We start from the raw sequence: 14,927 nt of genomic DNA, 5'->3' as shown, positions 1-14,927 counted from the left end.
AAGAGATGGCTGTTTGAATGGAAGCCTTCTGTATTGCTTGAAAGTGTGCGAAGTACTGAAATTTCTTTTACTTGTATCGTTTCACGCACTCGGTTCTTGCTGTTGCAAGCACGGGGTGTTTGTTGTCCGTACTGCGAGCTGCTCCGCAGTGGCAATAAGAGAGCCAAGTGTGCAAAGTGGAACCCTTAAATAGCCCCGCGGTGCAGATCAATATTCCAACGAAAGTTAATGAAGTTCTAGTGCGCAACAAGGTGACATCGAAAACACACAAGTTTAAAATGGTCCATCGAACGGACGCCCGAAAAGTAGGCAGACGGAAGCTTTGTGCACCGGTGAGATGGAGGCCGATGTCGCAAAGCTGTGTACCAGGGCAAGCAGATTTTTAGTAGCCACCAGAAAACTATTCTTATGTACTTTCTAAAAGAAATGTCACACGGCACACCGTGCTTAGCACAAACGCGGGAAAGTGTAGCGCCTTATATGTGTTGTCTCCAGAAACAATATCAATGAGTCAATATTGATGTGGCAGACCCATATTTGAAGTAGTAAAGGCAAGGCGCAGAAGACCAGGACTCAAGAAGAGGAACACAAGCGACAGGTTCTTCTTCTTGAGTGTTGGTCTTCTGCGCCTTGCCTTTACTACTTCAAGCATGAACCAACTATAGCCCAAGCAAGAGTTTTACTTAGACCCATATTGCGGAACGTACGACGAGTATTTCCTGTAATGGTTCGAGTTTCATGAGTAAAATGGCATGTTTCTTGTTGTGAAACAAAGCATGCCCACTCCGTTCATTTCTTTCTGTAAACGTTCTCTACGTATGTTACGAAAAAAAAGGCTCTGACGTCACTGCGGAGAGGGTGCACATGGTCGACAAACAGCGGTGTCTTAGCAATGCCTCTGCCGTTCCTTATTCTGACACATATTTAGGTCCTTGCAGGAACCATGTGTCATCGACGTAATCTTCTTATTGCACGCACAACAGCTGTTATTTCTTACACCGTTGATAGTTGCGCTATATAGATAGTTGCGTTATATATACACCGTTGATAATTGGTAATATAGGCACTTCCGTAGGCGAAAGGTGCACTGTCGCCAGCATTCGGGACGCCATGTTTTAGTGACCAATGCGGTTTGAAAGACACAAATGTCATAGTTGCCGTGTTGCGCGTGCACAAAGAACGTGCTTGAAAATAAAAATACAGACCTTAGCTAATGGCACTGCTACGCACCTTTTTACAAACCAGAATTTCTTCCGGCCTTGTTAATTTTGAAAGAATGTGCTCCTAACCATGTAAATGAAGTTGGTAGCTGCCTGAGCAACTCTTCCCATCAAACAGTCCCAATAAGATAAAGTTTTTACCTAATTTCGCCCTACAAATTACGTTAGACATTCATTATATGCGTGTTTATAGATTGTACGTTGATTTAGTTTATTCATGCGGCGTGCCGTTCTGTGCCCAGCGCGCTTAGTTGGCTCTTGCCGGTGGCTCGTATAGCGGACTTCCATGCGCAGTTTTCCAGTGGAAAGATCGGCTGTGCCCGCAATGTTGTCTGCAGCACGTCTGCTTTGAGAACCGCCACCGATCGAAACCCACAAGTTTTGATCGTACCTCGCATAACTGTCTGCCTTCCTGGATGATCATTATTCCCCACTCTCCAAAAGTAACGTCGATTCTGTCTGGCACACAAGTTCTTCACAGCTAACTGCGCCGTTTCCTAAGTTAACGTTGTGCCCGCAATTCTTGCTTTTTTACGAGCAGTTACGCGAGCAACTTTTTGTTCGCCATTGGTTAGGCGCAGTCGTTAGACGCAGGTGATACAACACTGAAACAGCCCACCATTTGTCTTTTTTTTTGCTTTTTTTCCCTACGGTTGTCTGCGTCTGTGACCATTTGCAGTATGTGATAGAAAACATGCCTTTATTTATGCATAACACTGCTGCAGATGGTATAGGGCTGCATACAGCGAGAACCGTTTGTTGGCTCCCACGTGGCTAATCAATGATGTGTCTAAGTTTTAAATTGAAGAGCTCCTGACCATGCGAAGGCTTCAGAATTATCTTTCTGGAGGAGGTTACGTGGTTTTACGCCAAACACGTTTCATTTTCTTTAATGAAAAGACATGAAAAGGCAAGGGCAAGATGGACGAGTGGACGATTGTCCCATAGCTTGTAACGCTTTGCAGTGCTTAAAGCTTTAAATAGTATTAAGCACCTCTCACATTTGCTCACTCGAGTTTCTTTTTTTTTCTCTTCTTTCGGTCAAGTTTATGGTCTTTTGCCATATATGCAAACCCATCATGTCAATTTGTTCACTAACTCTAGTAAGTAGACAATTGTACTTCTGAGCACGCGGCAAATGGGAACTGAATCGGCATGTTTGTTTCATAACACGACCATGGCGCATTGACAGCTGTGAGACGAAGAAAGCTTGCGGTAACGAAAGTATCTCTCTTTTTCACATTCACTCTATTCCGCACTTTGTTGCGTTCTGTGCATCGTGGGAAAAAATATTTATTTCGCTGTATATTAACCATCTCGAAGAGCAAAATTTTCGGAAACGACCCTACGAGATTTGGAAAACAAAGCCCTATGTATACGGTTAACTTTCTTACAGTTTCACAAACAAACGCATACTGTTGTCTTACTACTGGCGATCGTACAACTATTTACAATGTGACGCATGCCGTTCATTGAACCATAAGAACTTTTAGCACAAAGAATTGAAAAAAGTAATAATCCAGCAATAGGGATTGAGTAAGTGGAATTATAGTTGACCAAAAACTGAAGAGGCTGGCTTACCGGGACACTTTGTATGCTACTCCAGGGACTGGACTCGCGAAGTTCTTCGTTCGTAAGAGTTGTTTGCCGTTGCCCGAGCACCTTGGCTAATAATACGTCCAGCAACACGATTGGCTTACATCTGCACTGACGAACACTTCTAGTATAAAAAACGTTTTTTTAAGTGTGTGTGTAAATACATATCGCAATTATTTGGGTGAAAGATGAATACAAAAAAAATTGAAAGAAATATAAAAAAGTAAAATGAATATTACAAAAGAAGAAACCATTTGCAAGACGCAAAACTCCCGGCCCACCCATCCCATCTAGGAGTGCATATATAGGACGGGCCGAGAAAGAAGAAAAAAAAATGCATGTGCGAATTCACAAAGAATTTCGTTCTTAAGAGCTATTGTTTATTTCCGGGTCGACTCCACTAATAATATATCGAACGCCACAAGTGCATGGCACTTGCTTCGAGCAGCTCTAGCATAAGAACGTCTTTGCGAATACAGGCGGCAGCTTCTTCGATAAAGAAGCTTTCACACTCACCTCGCACGCATTATAGTAGAGAAGAGGCTGTCGTTCGCACCATGGCCCAACCAATCAGGGAAATGGTAAGAGTTCTTGTAGGGACGGAACTCGATGCGCTAGATATTGTACAACAATGGTAGGTAAGACGTGCGAGCCACAGCGACTGCGGCTGCGCGCGCTTTCCTCCCAGGGGCTACGGCCTACCTTGCGGGCCTAACCGGCAGCGAAATCCTCCGTGCGGCAATATCCTCGCATTGGGGCAGACCGGCCAGGAAAAGCCAGCAGGTGGGACACGGCCGACCTTGACTTTTCTTTTAGGGCAACGCTCAAACTGGGTGGAGTCCGAGGAAGGCGAGGAGGTACAATGCCGGAGGCAAGATTACAGACGGCTTCCGGAGCGGAAGCGACCGGTAGAGCCGCAGGGGGGAACGCGCGAGGGAAGTGGCCTATAGGTAGGGCGTTTGCTTTAACAGAATGATAAACTGCGTGCGTTCTCCGCTTCCTTCGGCCCGCCTTGACGCGACTTCCTCCATTTCCTATCCGTAAAAGAGCCTGTGAGACGCCAGACATGAATTTACGGTTCCTATGCACCGACAGCTAAACGAAGCTTCCCTTTCTTTCTTTCTTTCTTTCTTTCTTTCTTTCTTTCTTTCTTTCTTTCTTTCTTTCTTTCTTTCTTTCTTTATGCAAAATACACAAATCTTAGGCTCATACTCAACGTTCGCGTTTGGGAACAGTATTACAGTTCTTAAGATATTGCAAGTCGTCGCATATTATGTTGTGCACGTGCGATATTGTTATTCACAGCCCTCAAACGGCCCCTCCCAGCCCTTTCTTTTGTATTTAGTCAAATTATCCAACGAAACATTAACTCATTGATGTCCACCGGGGTCGCGTACTGCCGATGGCGTTGCACTGCTTAAGCACGAGGTCGCGGGATCAAAACCCAGCCACAGCGGCCACATTTCGGTGGAGTGCAAAAAAAAGTCCGTGTACCGTGCACTGTGAGCACGTGAAACAACCCCAGGTGGTCATAATTAGCCGTAGTCTGCCACTGCGGTCTGCCTCATAATTATATCGTAATTGTGAGAAGTGAAACCCCCAAGTTTAATTTTTAGCTTATTCATAGCATATGCGGCGTAAAGTACGAGAAAACAAAGTACTGTCATTCATTACAGCCCACTGATAAGGGCAAACTACTTAGTGAAACCTCATCAATCTGCTGTTGTAGGAGTTTCGTTCTTGTCCAGACATTCGATTTTCTTTCGTAAAAAGTTAGACAGAGAGAGAGAAAGAGAGAGCAGAGATGAAAGACAGGGAGGCTAACCAGACGCATGTCCACTTTGCTACCCTGCACTGGGGTAAGGGGGTACAGGGATTAAAAGAGAGAGAGAGAGAGCACAGTTTCGCACACATTTGAAGGTGCCCACTGAGTCTATAAACGGTCGCAGAAAGCTGTCGGCTTAAGGTACTGCAACAACGCTTTCGTGTCCCCCCCCTTTTTTTTTGTGTATGTGCCACCGATGCATATCGCCGTGATCCAAGGACCTTCATTTTGGAAAATGGTCTTGAGTGCCTCGGTTCAGTGATGTCCACCGAGACTCACGCTCGACGTTGTACCGGGGACGGAGGCACAAGATAGGTTCACTAGTTTCTGTTATTGGCTTTGATCGATCCTTAAAGCTACAAGTGCCATAAAAAGCTCTCCGCTCACAAATAACATTGTTGTGCCGCCTCTGGCTTGGGGTAGCATTTAGAAAGGCTTACTCATTCCGCATAGAAATAGGGTATGCGCCCTTGTAAAGAGGCAGAGAGAAAGAGAGAGAGAGAGACAAAAGCGGAGGAAAGACAGGGAGGTTAGTCAGTGTAAGTAGCGGCTGGCTACCCTGTGCTGGGTAAAGGGGTAAAGGGAATCAAAGGAAAAAAGAAGAGAAAAAAAAACTGAGAAAAATTCACACAGTGGCGTGGTGCTATGCGCTACAACATTCAAGGATGGTAGCGCAATTCATAGGCCCTTAAAAACTTCAGCAGACCCATTAAGGCCTTGTGTGCCGAAACCCAAGTGGTAAATAATGTTTCCGGATCTGAATTACCAAGCGTAGTAAATGAGATGTTAAATAATTGGAGCTTCTACAACTTTATAAAATATTTTATATGGCGGACAATTTCTGGAACGGCGTTTGTGAATCAACTAATACAGTCATGTGTTAATCTAGGGAATAGTTATCAGTACTTTCAGATGCGCTGGAAACAGCACTGTGGTTTCTTTTAGCTCAATGATGAGTCATACACTATACGATAATCGTAACACATCGGTATGGCTTATGTGAACAAAACCAGGAAACATAATTAATCAAATCTTTTTAGCAGATCCACAAGCATACATAACGACGTCATCTCCACCGTAGGCTGCGCTGCGCGCTCCTCTGAACGAGAAACTTTGAAAACCCTGGTGGGCGCTGCAGTATATTCAAGGGGAGTGTATATTTCGTCACTTGGTATCACGAACCTAAAATTATGGTACGCAAATGTTATTACGTACGATGTTTCAGGTCATAGAAAGGAATTGCATATTGATTTTATTTCATACATAACGCCACAAAATGTGAGTAAAAGAAGGACGCATTAGCATAATTCAGAACCGAGTAAATCAAGACTAACGCCATCGATAGCCTAAGACCGCGTTTGCACCGGCTAATTTAGTCTTAATTTTTGTCGTGCGTTTCGTCGAGTGGTCGGTTCTGGTGATGGCGCCAGTGAAGCCGCGTCCTAGCTAATGGCGCAGGGCGAAATGTATGGAAAATGAGGCAAATTGCTACAAAATACTGCTCCAGTATACGCGTACTTACCGTCAATCGCATGCCCATTAGTTGATATAGCCACGTTGAAGTGACGGCGAGGGAAGCCTTTCATTTTTAACCAGTGGACGTCCAGCAGACGCCCTCCCGAGAGCCCGAATTGTACAAGGTTCAGCACTCGAGTCTAGATCGATGTTGTCGTGTTTCTGACCACTACTTGAACGATACTCAACTGCGCCAAACTGCCCTGCTTGCAGCAAACATGGAAGACTGCGCAATATTAGCTTTCTTTCGTGACGTGGCCATGGACCCGAATAATAAGATGAGAGGGAGGGATGGAAAGCGCACTTGTACGGTACGGTAAAGTGAACGGTAAAGTGGACATTGTATAGGAGAAAATGAAGGCGATATATTCCCGGGACCTTTCACGAGCACGCTTTCTGCGTCTGGATTTTATGACTCCATAGCTGGCGCTTAACGTCGCTATTACCTGCTCTCAGATAGTCGTTCCAATTACGGTACGGGAACGTCCACTGCCACTACCTGGAAAGAAGCCGCGCGCGTAGCAACTACTAGAGTTCTCGCGGAACTATTATTGTGAGCAGAAAGAAAAGAACATCCGTGGTCTCAGATGTCCACACACACTCTTAAAGAGACAGAGAGAGAGTGAGAGAGAGAGGATTAAGACACTGTGGAACTGCGTCTTATTCAGCCGTGAAGTTCCACACTGTGGAACTTCAGGGCTGGTGTAGTGGTAGGAAGTTTGACCATCTTAGGTGACTGCAAAGAAACTCCTTTCAGTTAAGTATCTCCGAACATATCGAAAGTGCGGCCTCCGATTGCAACAGCCACGAGCGGTTCAAGAATGGCGTCGTGAGAAACATTATCATAAGCGCCCCTCACATATAAAAATTGCGTTACAGAGAGGCGTTTGGATGACTTCTGTTGTTGAATCGATGCCACAAGATCAGTGACGTTGTCGACCCACGAACGGTGCCACGTCGAAAACTTGTCATCGCGTCTGGATAAACATTGTAATGTTCGTAGACGCCTGAGGATCATCCTTCCCATCAACTTGCCAACACAGCTGACGAAAGCAATAGTTCGATATGATGTCAGTTCAAGGGGAGACTTTCCATGCTTTAAGATTGGGACAAGGCGGCTACGCTTTCACTCAGAAGGAACAACTCCGTCACTCCATGAGACGTTGAGATGACGCAGCATGATTTCTCGTGCTTCATGGTCAAGGTGGCGGATAGCAGCGCATGGTTTTAGAAGTCGTGAGTACAATATAGACTGTAACGCTTATATATCGTAGGAGATGTACTTCACGTCACAAACTATCACGTGTTTCTTATGCATTCTGGCCTGCTAATTGTGCATTACAGTCTCTTAGGAAAAAAAAATTGGCTCACCATCCCGGCGCTGCGATAGTGAATGTCCAGCGGAGCTGTGTAAAACCAGTACTACAACTGCTGAGGGGGGCACTGCAGCTTGCGCAAACAGCAATTGTTACCGGGAAACGTATGTGGATAGCGCTGCGTGCTTCGCATTCCTGTCAGGAGTGCCTTATCATCAATTATGTGGTCCCTATGCTTGTTTTGTGCTTGTTCATCAATGAAAAGAAGGCTATTATGTATGCTGTATGCGCTATTTCAAAGAATGTATGCACTTTTCGCTTCACTTTGCTGAGTGCTTGAAGCCTGCTTCACCTTCGCCGTGGGTCGGCCCGGTAGTGCACAACCGCCGGGATCGGCCCACTTTTTTGGCCACGGACGTGGACTCGAAAAATGCCGACCAACGAGAGGTGAACTGCTTCACTGTAAATTTATTCTGTGCCAGCGCAAACCAGGCCTACGGAGACCGTGCGAGCTGTAGAAACTGTCTAAACAACGTTTGCTTTTTATCTATAAAGTGCAGGCCGTTATCAGCGCAATGTAGCACTTGTCGCTGCTTAACGACGGTGTACAATCATTGTTGTGCATCTACTCGACGTTAACCTGCACGCCCACACACGGGACGAAGGGAAAGATAGAAAAAAAAGTGAACAAAAAATTGTGGAACGAGATAACCATGCACTGTGCGTACGTGTACTATACACCACACGCATTCAAGCTCACAATTGCACTGTTCGTGTCGGCGCGCCTGTTGAAGTAAGGGAGGCATGAATCGCCGGCGTACGTATATATTCGCCGAGGGTCTCATAATCCAGGCAAACAAGGCCCGTACGCCCTCCATGAAACGAAGAAGGTATCGCAGAAGGGTCCCCGAGAAAAAAAAAAGAAAGGCTCATTCGGGGGAAGGCTCGCTGGGGATAGAATAAGAATGCATGCAAGACAAGCATTACGTCAAACAAACAGCGTCGTTATCCTTTCACGGCGGCCGTAGCCAAATGATCGACGTCGTCGTTCGTTCTTGTTCCCGTTCTAAAGTTCCCGTGCCTGTTTCGCGAGACGGCCCTGGGCTCGCTCCGTCGGGAACGTACGGCGAAGAGATGAAATAAAATAAAGATGAAAAAAAAGAAGGCTCCGGTGCGCGCTGAGGTTAGGGGACAGAGTCGGGCTCTGAGCACGTTCCGCCTCCGAGTTCCCTTTATTTGGGTCCCGATGAAGGGTCGGTATACTGCGTCGGGAGTGCTGCGGGTTCGCGACACTTTACGGCCATTTATTTCGCTTCGCTTGTTGCGTTCCCCCCTCTGCAACCTGCGAGCCTTTGCATGGCGTGTACGCGAAGCACCGGAGCACTGCACGCCTTTGCTGCAGTACTACTAAGGGTCCTTATGTTTGACGTCGGCTGTGAATAAGTGCGCAGTGACGCACATGGGCGCGTGTGCAGCGGTTATTGTTTCCGTTGGTTCGCCCGTGTCGAACGCGAATGCGGTTCGCTAATCGCGACCCTTCAATCATTTCTGTGATTCATATTTATTTTCCCTCTCGTTCTGGCTAGCATTCCTGCTTGGAGCTTCGCATGGAAACGTTCGCGGAACTTCACGCGCCGTACTTGGGCTCACACGCCCGAGTTTTGTGCACACGAGACGCACCGTTAGTCAAACGTTGAAACGCTTCACAAATGTTGATGGGAGTTCACGGGAGTGGGTTTAGAATTTTTCTAATATAAAGCAACGTACAAGTAAAATTCTGTTGCACATTTATTTCGGCGCTGGACTGAGGCTGCCGTCGACTAACGAAAGGCGCCACGATGGCGTATCCGCTTCGGCTGTATCCCGCGTCTGGGTTTCGTCTTTTAAAATTCGAGCTCAGTCTCGGTCACGATTTCGAGCAGAGCGCAGTCTTGGAAACAGCCTCGTGTGCAGCAGAACAATGCTCGTAAATACAATCCCAGGCGCTACTTACTTTGTAGCAAGCCCAACCCGACAAAAGTTAACAGAAGGACGGGGCCTCGAAAGGGTTAACAGTGGTCGAACTAGGAACGTCGTAGGAGCCTACATTTAGACAAGAGCACATGCCTTCGTCAGGGCAGCGTACTGACACTGCCCTGACGGAGACAAGTTCCTTGTTTGACAAGTGTTCATCATTACGCTGTGCCATGAACGTAATTAAGGAGGAAGAAAAGATCACATTTCCTTGTTCTTGACTATAGTATTGATTATAGGGTTTGATTATATGATTACGATAGTGGTAGTCGTGCAGGGTGGGAGGCAGATCACAGCTCACGTAGATAGTCTACCACATCTTCGTCTCTTTCTTGCGCGCACGTTCATGTCCAAGCACTCCGCAACAATATTTAGGATGCGCAACAATGAATGAGAATAAATGGCACAGAAACAAACTCGCAAGCTAATTATAGCGCGCTTTGCGGCTGCTGTGAAGTCGTGGTCTGCTACTTTGTCCGTGTGCTCTGGTTTTGCTATGAGAGTGTTGCGAATTTAGAAGATCCAACGTCATCATTACCATCACGTACGCGGCTAGCGGATAGCAATGCTTACCAACTTATTGACTACGGTGCAACACTTCTGTACAGCTCGCTGCAGGTGATCTTTGGTGTCCTCTTGCTGGCCTCGTTGATGACGCAATAGTGACGCGCATGGTCTCAACGTTTGTCCACGCACTGTCTTGCCTGGTGTCACGCTTGTCCAGTCTATACTTGATGTTGGATTGTCTTTAATTGAGCAATTTAGGTGATAACATTTTCAATGCGCACGTATTGGCTGTTTGAGCAAAACCGGAAGTGTTGATTGGCTAGTTGAGCACTGCGTCATGTGAAAGAGATAGTATCGCCGGAAGGGATCGTCCGACAATACGCGCCTAGGATGTTTGTGGCACATAGAGGAACTTGCAATTCATAAATTTAAAACGGAGTGCAATGTCCACGCAGTAATTATTTCCTGGCCGTATCGTGCGTAGCACAAGTGTTTTGCCAAAAGTACGTAAATAGGTTACTGCTGCTTCTTGCTTGCAGGGTATCCATATGGGGCAACTTGTTCTTGTCCTCTGATACACGATCCGCGCCACTCTGCTATGACCCTTAACGTTAGATCAGGAATACTCGCAATAAAAGAAAGAAAGAACAAAAGCTGAAGGTGGAAAGAAAACGGGATTCAAAATTTGTCAGATGTGCTTTCTTAGAGCGGTAGTTCTAGTTTGTCTCTGCGCAAGGTCTAGACATCGAGAAAAAATTTCATACTCCCTGTGAATATTGAGGAACCTAAATAGCATCGGAAAACATTGATCCTATAAACCCACCATCCCGGAAGGTCATAACACCCTGGTTCACTTCCGAGAAAACAAAAGCGCTATATACTTCGGTGGCATCTGTAGTTTCACTTGACGCCGCCACAGGGAAACGCTTAAAAGCGGGCTTGTGAATTGAAACTTCGACGGCTGCAGTTTGTTGTTGACGGAGCAAGACGACGTTCTGTTTCGTATTCTGTATCTCTCTCTGTGTACTTTTTCCCCCATTCTGTTCTCTTGGTGGAAGGACGCCGCAGCTTTCATGTCGAGCGAGTTCTCCGTATTTTGGTATGTTGGAAGAGCAAGCATGTGTGTCTTATTCCTGTGCCAACACAGCGGCTAACGAAATATGTGCGCACGATATCAATGGCGTGCTACGCCTCAGCTCCCGGAGACGAGCATCTTTTATTTCTTTGAAGAGGGCTGTTGGTGTAACAAAGAACCTTCGGCGTTTGCTGGAAAGTTTCGCGTGGGAGCAGTTTGAATAAAATTCTTTGCAACCACAGTGAAAGTAACGAAAGTTCGTCACAAGACAATTTGATACAGCGGGGCACTTTCGTTGCGACGGAACAAAAGCCGTGAGCAAACATTTTTTTTCTTCTACATTTTGGACTCTGTGCATTCGTCTTAACAGCAACTCGGATGTCGCAATTATTTTTTTCATTAGAGAACCGTTGTTCCCATTCAGATGTATTGTGCCTCAATTGAAGAAAAAATATTAATCGATAGTAGCTGACGAAAGCGGTGGTTTGTTTTTAAACCTCACATAATTTTGCAAGAAAGGTCGAAAAATAAAAAAAAAGACATTTCACAATTATCGGAGAGGCAAGTTTGCGAACACTCTTTTGCACAGCAAGGACAAATGCAGGTAGTCGGTAAGCCACATATGATATAACCTTTAGTGATGGTAAAATCAAAATGTTCAATTACAGCAGACGTGAAGCTGTTGCATGAGTTGCGCGAGTTTTACAAGTCCTGTTTTGAAAATGCAGATATGGTGAAAATATATTCCTAATGTGTCATTTTTGTCTACATTATGCACATTCTACAAGTAATGATTTTCTGGGTGAGCTGCGAACTTTTTTTCTGCAATATTTTAATAGCATATACTGAATAAGAATTCTGATACTTCGCTCGTCAGACTTTAGCTTCAATTTTATGAGAACCACTTCTTTTTTAAACTCGAGTTGGTGGTTGTCTAATGAGAAAGTGAGAAGGAATTTTCGCATTACCGGTGTATTCAAAAAGCTAGAACAGCAGTTGCACTCGAAGTTATTGTTCATGTCAAAAGACATAAGAGAAATTAGCTAAAGAAGCCAGAATAAAACTGTGCTGATCATGTTCGCAGAAACTCTTGAGCGCCAACCAATAATCACACAAACTTCGGCCACTCTCCTCACCGCAATCCTTCAATTTCAGTGCTATAGCCAACTGAACATTCGGTGTGTCCTCAAGTAGTGCGCTGGAGTGGACGTACCTGTTGATCTTTATCCCGTTCAACCTGTTATCCTACGCCAACAAAATAAGAATGACATATATACGCGTATATTGAGGGGTTTTAGTTCTCCAGAGTCCTCTTGCAAATAATCTATTTCGCATTTACGGTGGTGGTGGTGGTGGTGGTGATGTTGAAGCAGCTGGGGTTAGCCTGGCATACATAGCCGGCAATTGTTCCGCCTGATCCTCCTTCGAGTTGAGATCAGGAGTGTGTCACCAGGTATCGATGAGCCCCGTGTCTCGCAGGAAGGCTATCAGCAGTCGTTGCGCTCTCTTCCTGGATGCCGCGGGCCCTCCGGGGAAAACAACGTCTTCAAAGGTCCTGTGCGTGAGACCGCTTTTTTGTAGGTTGTCGACCATCGCTTTTCTTTCTGTGTCAAACTGCGGGCATAGCCAAATGAAATGTTCGATGTCGCCAATGTCACCACAGAAAACACAGAGTGGGGAAGCGCGAAGCCCAGTCTTGAATAACCAAGTGGGGGTGTACGCGGAGTCGGTCCTGATGCGGTATAAAAGCGTCGCTTGTTCGCGTGTAAATCCATGATTGTGTCCCGAATAACCTGCGTTTTCAGCATTCCGACACCGGTAGCAACCCAGATCTGTCTGACCGAGGTTGCCTCACGAGCTTATTAAAAATGCGCTCAGAACTCACAGTTCCCGGAGAACGTTTGTTCACAGTACAATCCTTCTTCTTTGCCTTCTTGTTCTTTTGTCACCCGCCTTGGTTGCTCAGTGGCTATGGTGTTGGGCTGCTGAGCATGGGGAGGTCGCGGGATCGAATCCCGGCCCCTGCGGCCACATATCGATGGGGGCGAAAGACGAAAACACTTGTGTACTTAGATTTAGGTGCACGGTAAACTACGGTCCTCCACGGTCCACGGTCCTCCACTACGGCGTTCCTCATAATCAGAAGGTGGTTTTGGCACGTAAAACCCCATAATTTAATTTTTTTTTGCTCTTTTGTTCCTTTTTTTTTTCTTTCTTATGGGGTGAAGCACCGATTTCGTTGGCTTGGTATAACGCTAACATGGTAGTGGGTGGAACAAAAATAACTCAGACAAAAGGGCAAGGACCTTTATTGCTATAGGGTTGAGCGGCAAATGAGTACATGACGTCGGCAAGCCTTGAGCCAGAAAGAGCAAAGTGGCCACTTTAAACTTTGCGTCCGAACACCATGACTAAGGCAACGTTCGCAAATGGTGCAATTTTGTACGAAACACGCGATCACACTTTCGTTCACGCGGTGCTTTCTTTCTTTTATTTTTTTCAACTGCTGGTTGGAACATTTATTCGAGTTTTTCACAGGGTCGACTTTCGTAGCGTAGTCCTGTGTTGAATTTGGGGCATCTGTGTTTTCGGCTGTTCCATTTTTCTGTAGCTTTTTAATATTGTGTGTACACAGTCATCGCGTCGTCCTTCGGGATGGCGGCCACACGTGCCGTGCAGCTTCCCGTCGACGCAGTTGACCCAGCTGCTGCTCGGCCGGTTGGTGCCCTCTGTGCTACGACCGTCACCGACGTGGCGCTTCCAGATTCGGCCGATGACTCCACGGTGACTGAGATGGATTCCGACAGTAGCAGCTTCATGCCTGTTGAATCGCGCCGCCTGAAAAGGAAGTTGCGCCGGACATCAACAGCTGGTGAGTCGACTACAAAGACTGTTGACAAACTTGGCGCGTTACGCCGGACATCAGCAGCGAGGGAGTTGCCTGCAGAGAATGTTGATGCACCTGACGGGTTCTCTGTGGCCTTCGTAGCCACAACGGAGACGGCTAATTTGAATACCATCAACAGACAGCGGCTGTTCCAATTCTTCAACCAGCTGATTCCGGGACAAGTCCAAGAGGTCAGAATCAACGCTTGGAAGAATGTCCTTACGGTAGATGTGAAATCTCGGGCGTCCGTGGACAAACTGAAAGAAATTGGAGTGTTAGGCGGTATGCCGGTCCGCCCCTATCTCTCTCACGGAAAACGGACTTCCACTGGAGTTATCACAGACGTAGACCCTGAAATAACGGACAGCGACCTGCGGACACTGATCAAATCTACGGCCAAGATAGTCGACATTCATCGTTTCGGCCGATCACAGTGCGTTAAAGTTGTTTTTGAAGCCGACTCTATCCCATCCCACGTCAAGGTGGGCTATGTGCGGCATCCTGTCCGTCTGTATGTTCCAAAGCCTGTTCAATGCCGCAAATGCAACAGGATTGGCCATGTGAGTGCTGTTTGCAGAAACGAAATATCCTGCCGTCGATGCGGCGGATCACACCAGCATGACACTTGCAAGACGGAGACAGTCAAGTGCACCAACTGCTTCGGCGCTCATGAGGCGACGGCTAAAGACTGTCCTAGGATGAATAACGAGAGGCTTATCCTGAAGAAGATGGTAAAAGAACACTCAAGTCACCAAGAAGCGGCCGCGTCTATTCGTCGCCGCAAACGTCGTTCCCGACACCAACGCCCAGAGTCACACGTCACTAGTCTGTCTCAGCCGCCCTCACAGCAACTCTCAGCTCCGTTGCCTCAACGTATTGAGCTGCAGAATGATAAGACGCCGCCTGCTGCAGCGCCCCATGTTACCACGGTGGTTCAGAAAGATGCGGGTACATTATCCACCTCCTCTGATGT

General features: G+C 46.5%; 1 protein-coding gene across 5 annotated transcripts in view; it reads right to left on the bottom strand.

Moving 5' to 3' along the window:
• LOC135898906 (uncharacterized) overlaps positions 1 to 14,927 on the bottom strand; it is a 155,883-nt gene that overhangs the window by 95,714 nt on the left and 45,242 nt on the right. The window contains exons 1-3 of one of the 5 annotated variants that reach the window (XM_065428126.2): positions 3,519 to 3,592; positions 3,333 to 3,430; positions 2,802 to 2,922 (exon numbers count right to left, since the gene is read on the bottom strand). The exons of 1 other annotated variant lie outside the window; for it this stretch is intronic. In XM_065428126.2, the coding sequence (XP_065284198.2) occupies positions 2,802 to 2,922; positions 3,333 to 3,343 (132 nt within the window). In that variant the 5' untranslated portion in view covers positions 3,344 to 3,430; positions 3,519 to 3,592. Of the gene's footprint in view, positions 1 to 2,801; positions 2,923 to 3,332; positions 3,493 to 3,518; positions 3,594 to 14,927 lie in introns of those variants that run through there. 3 more of the 5 variants (XM_070536625.1, XM_070536626.1, XM_070536624.1) reach the window with 3 other exon arrangements.

The sequence above is a fragment of the Dermacentor albipictus genome, chromosome 3 (genome assembly GCF_038994185.2).
Source record: "Dermacentor albipictus isolate Rhodes 1998 colony chromosome 3, USDA_Dalb.pri_finalv2, whole genome shotgun sequence".
Classification (NCBI taxonomy): Eukaryota; Metazoa; Arthropoda; class Arachnida; order Ixodida; family Ixodidae; genus Dermacentor; species Dermacentor albipictus.
The sequence above is the reverse complement of the archived record's forward strand: the minus strand, read 5'-3'. Positions and strand labels throughout refer to the sequence as shown.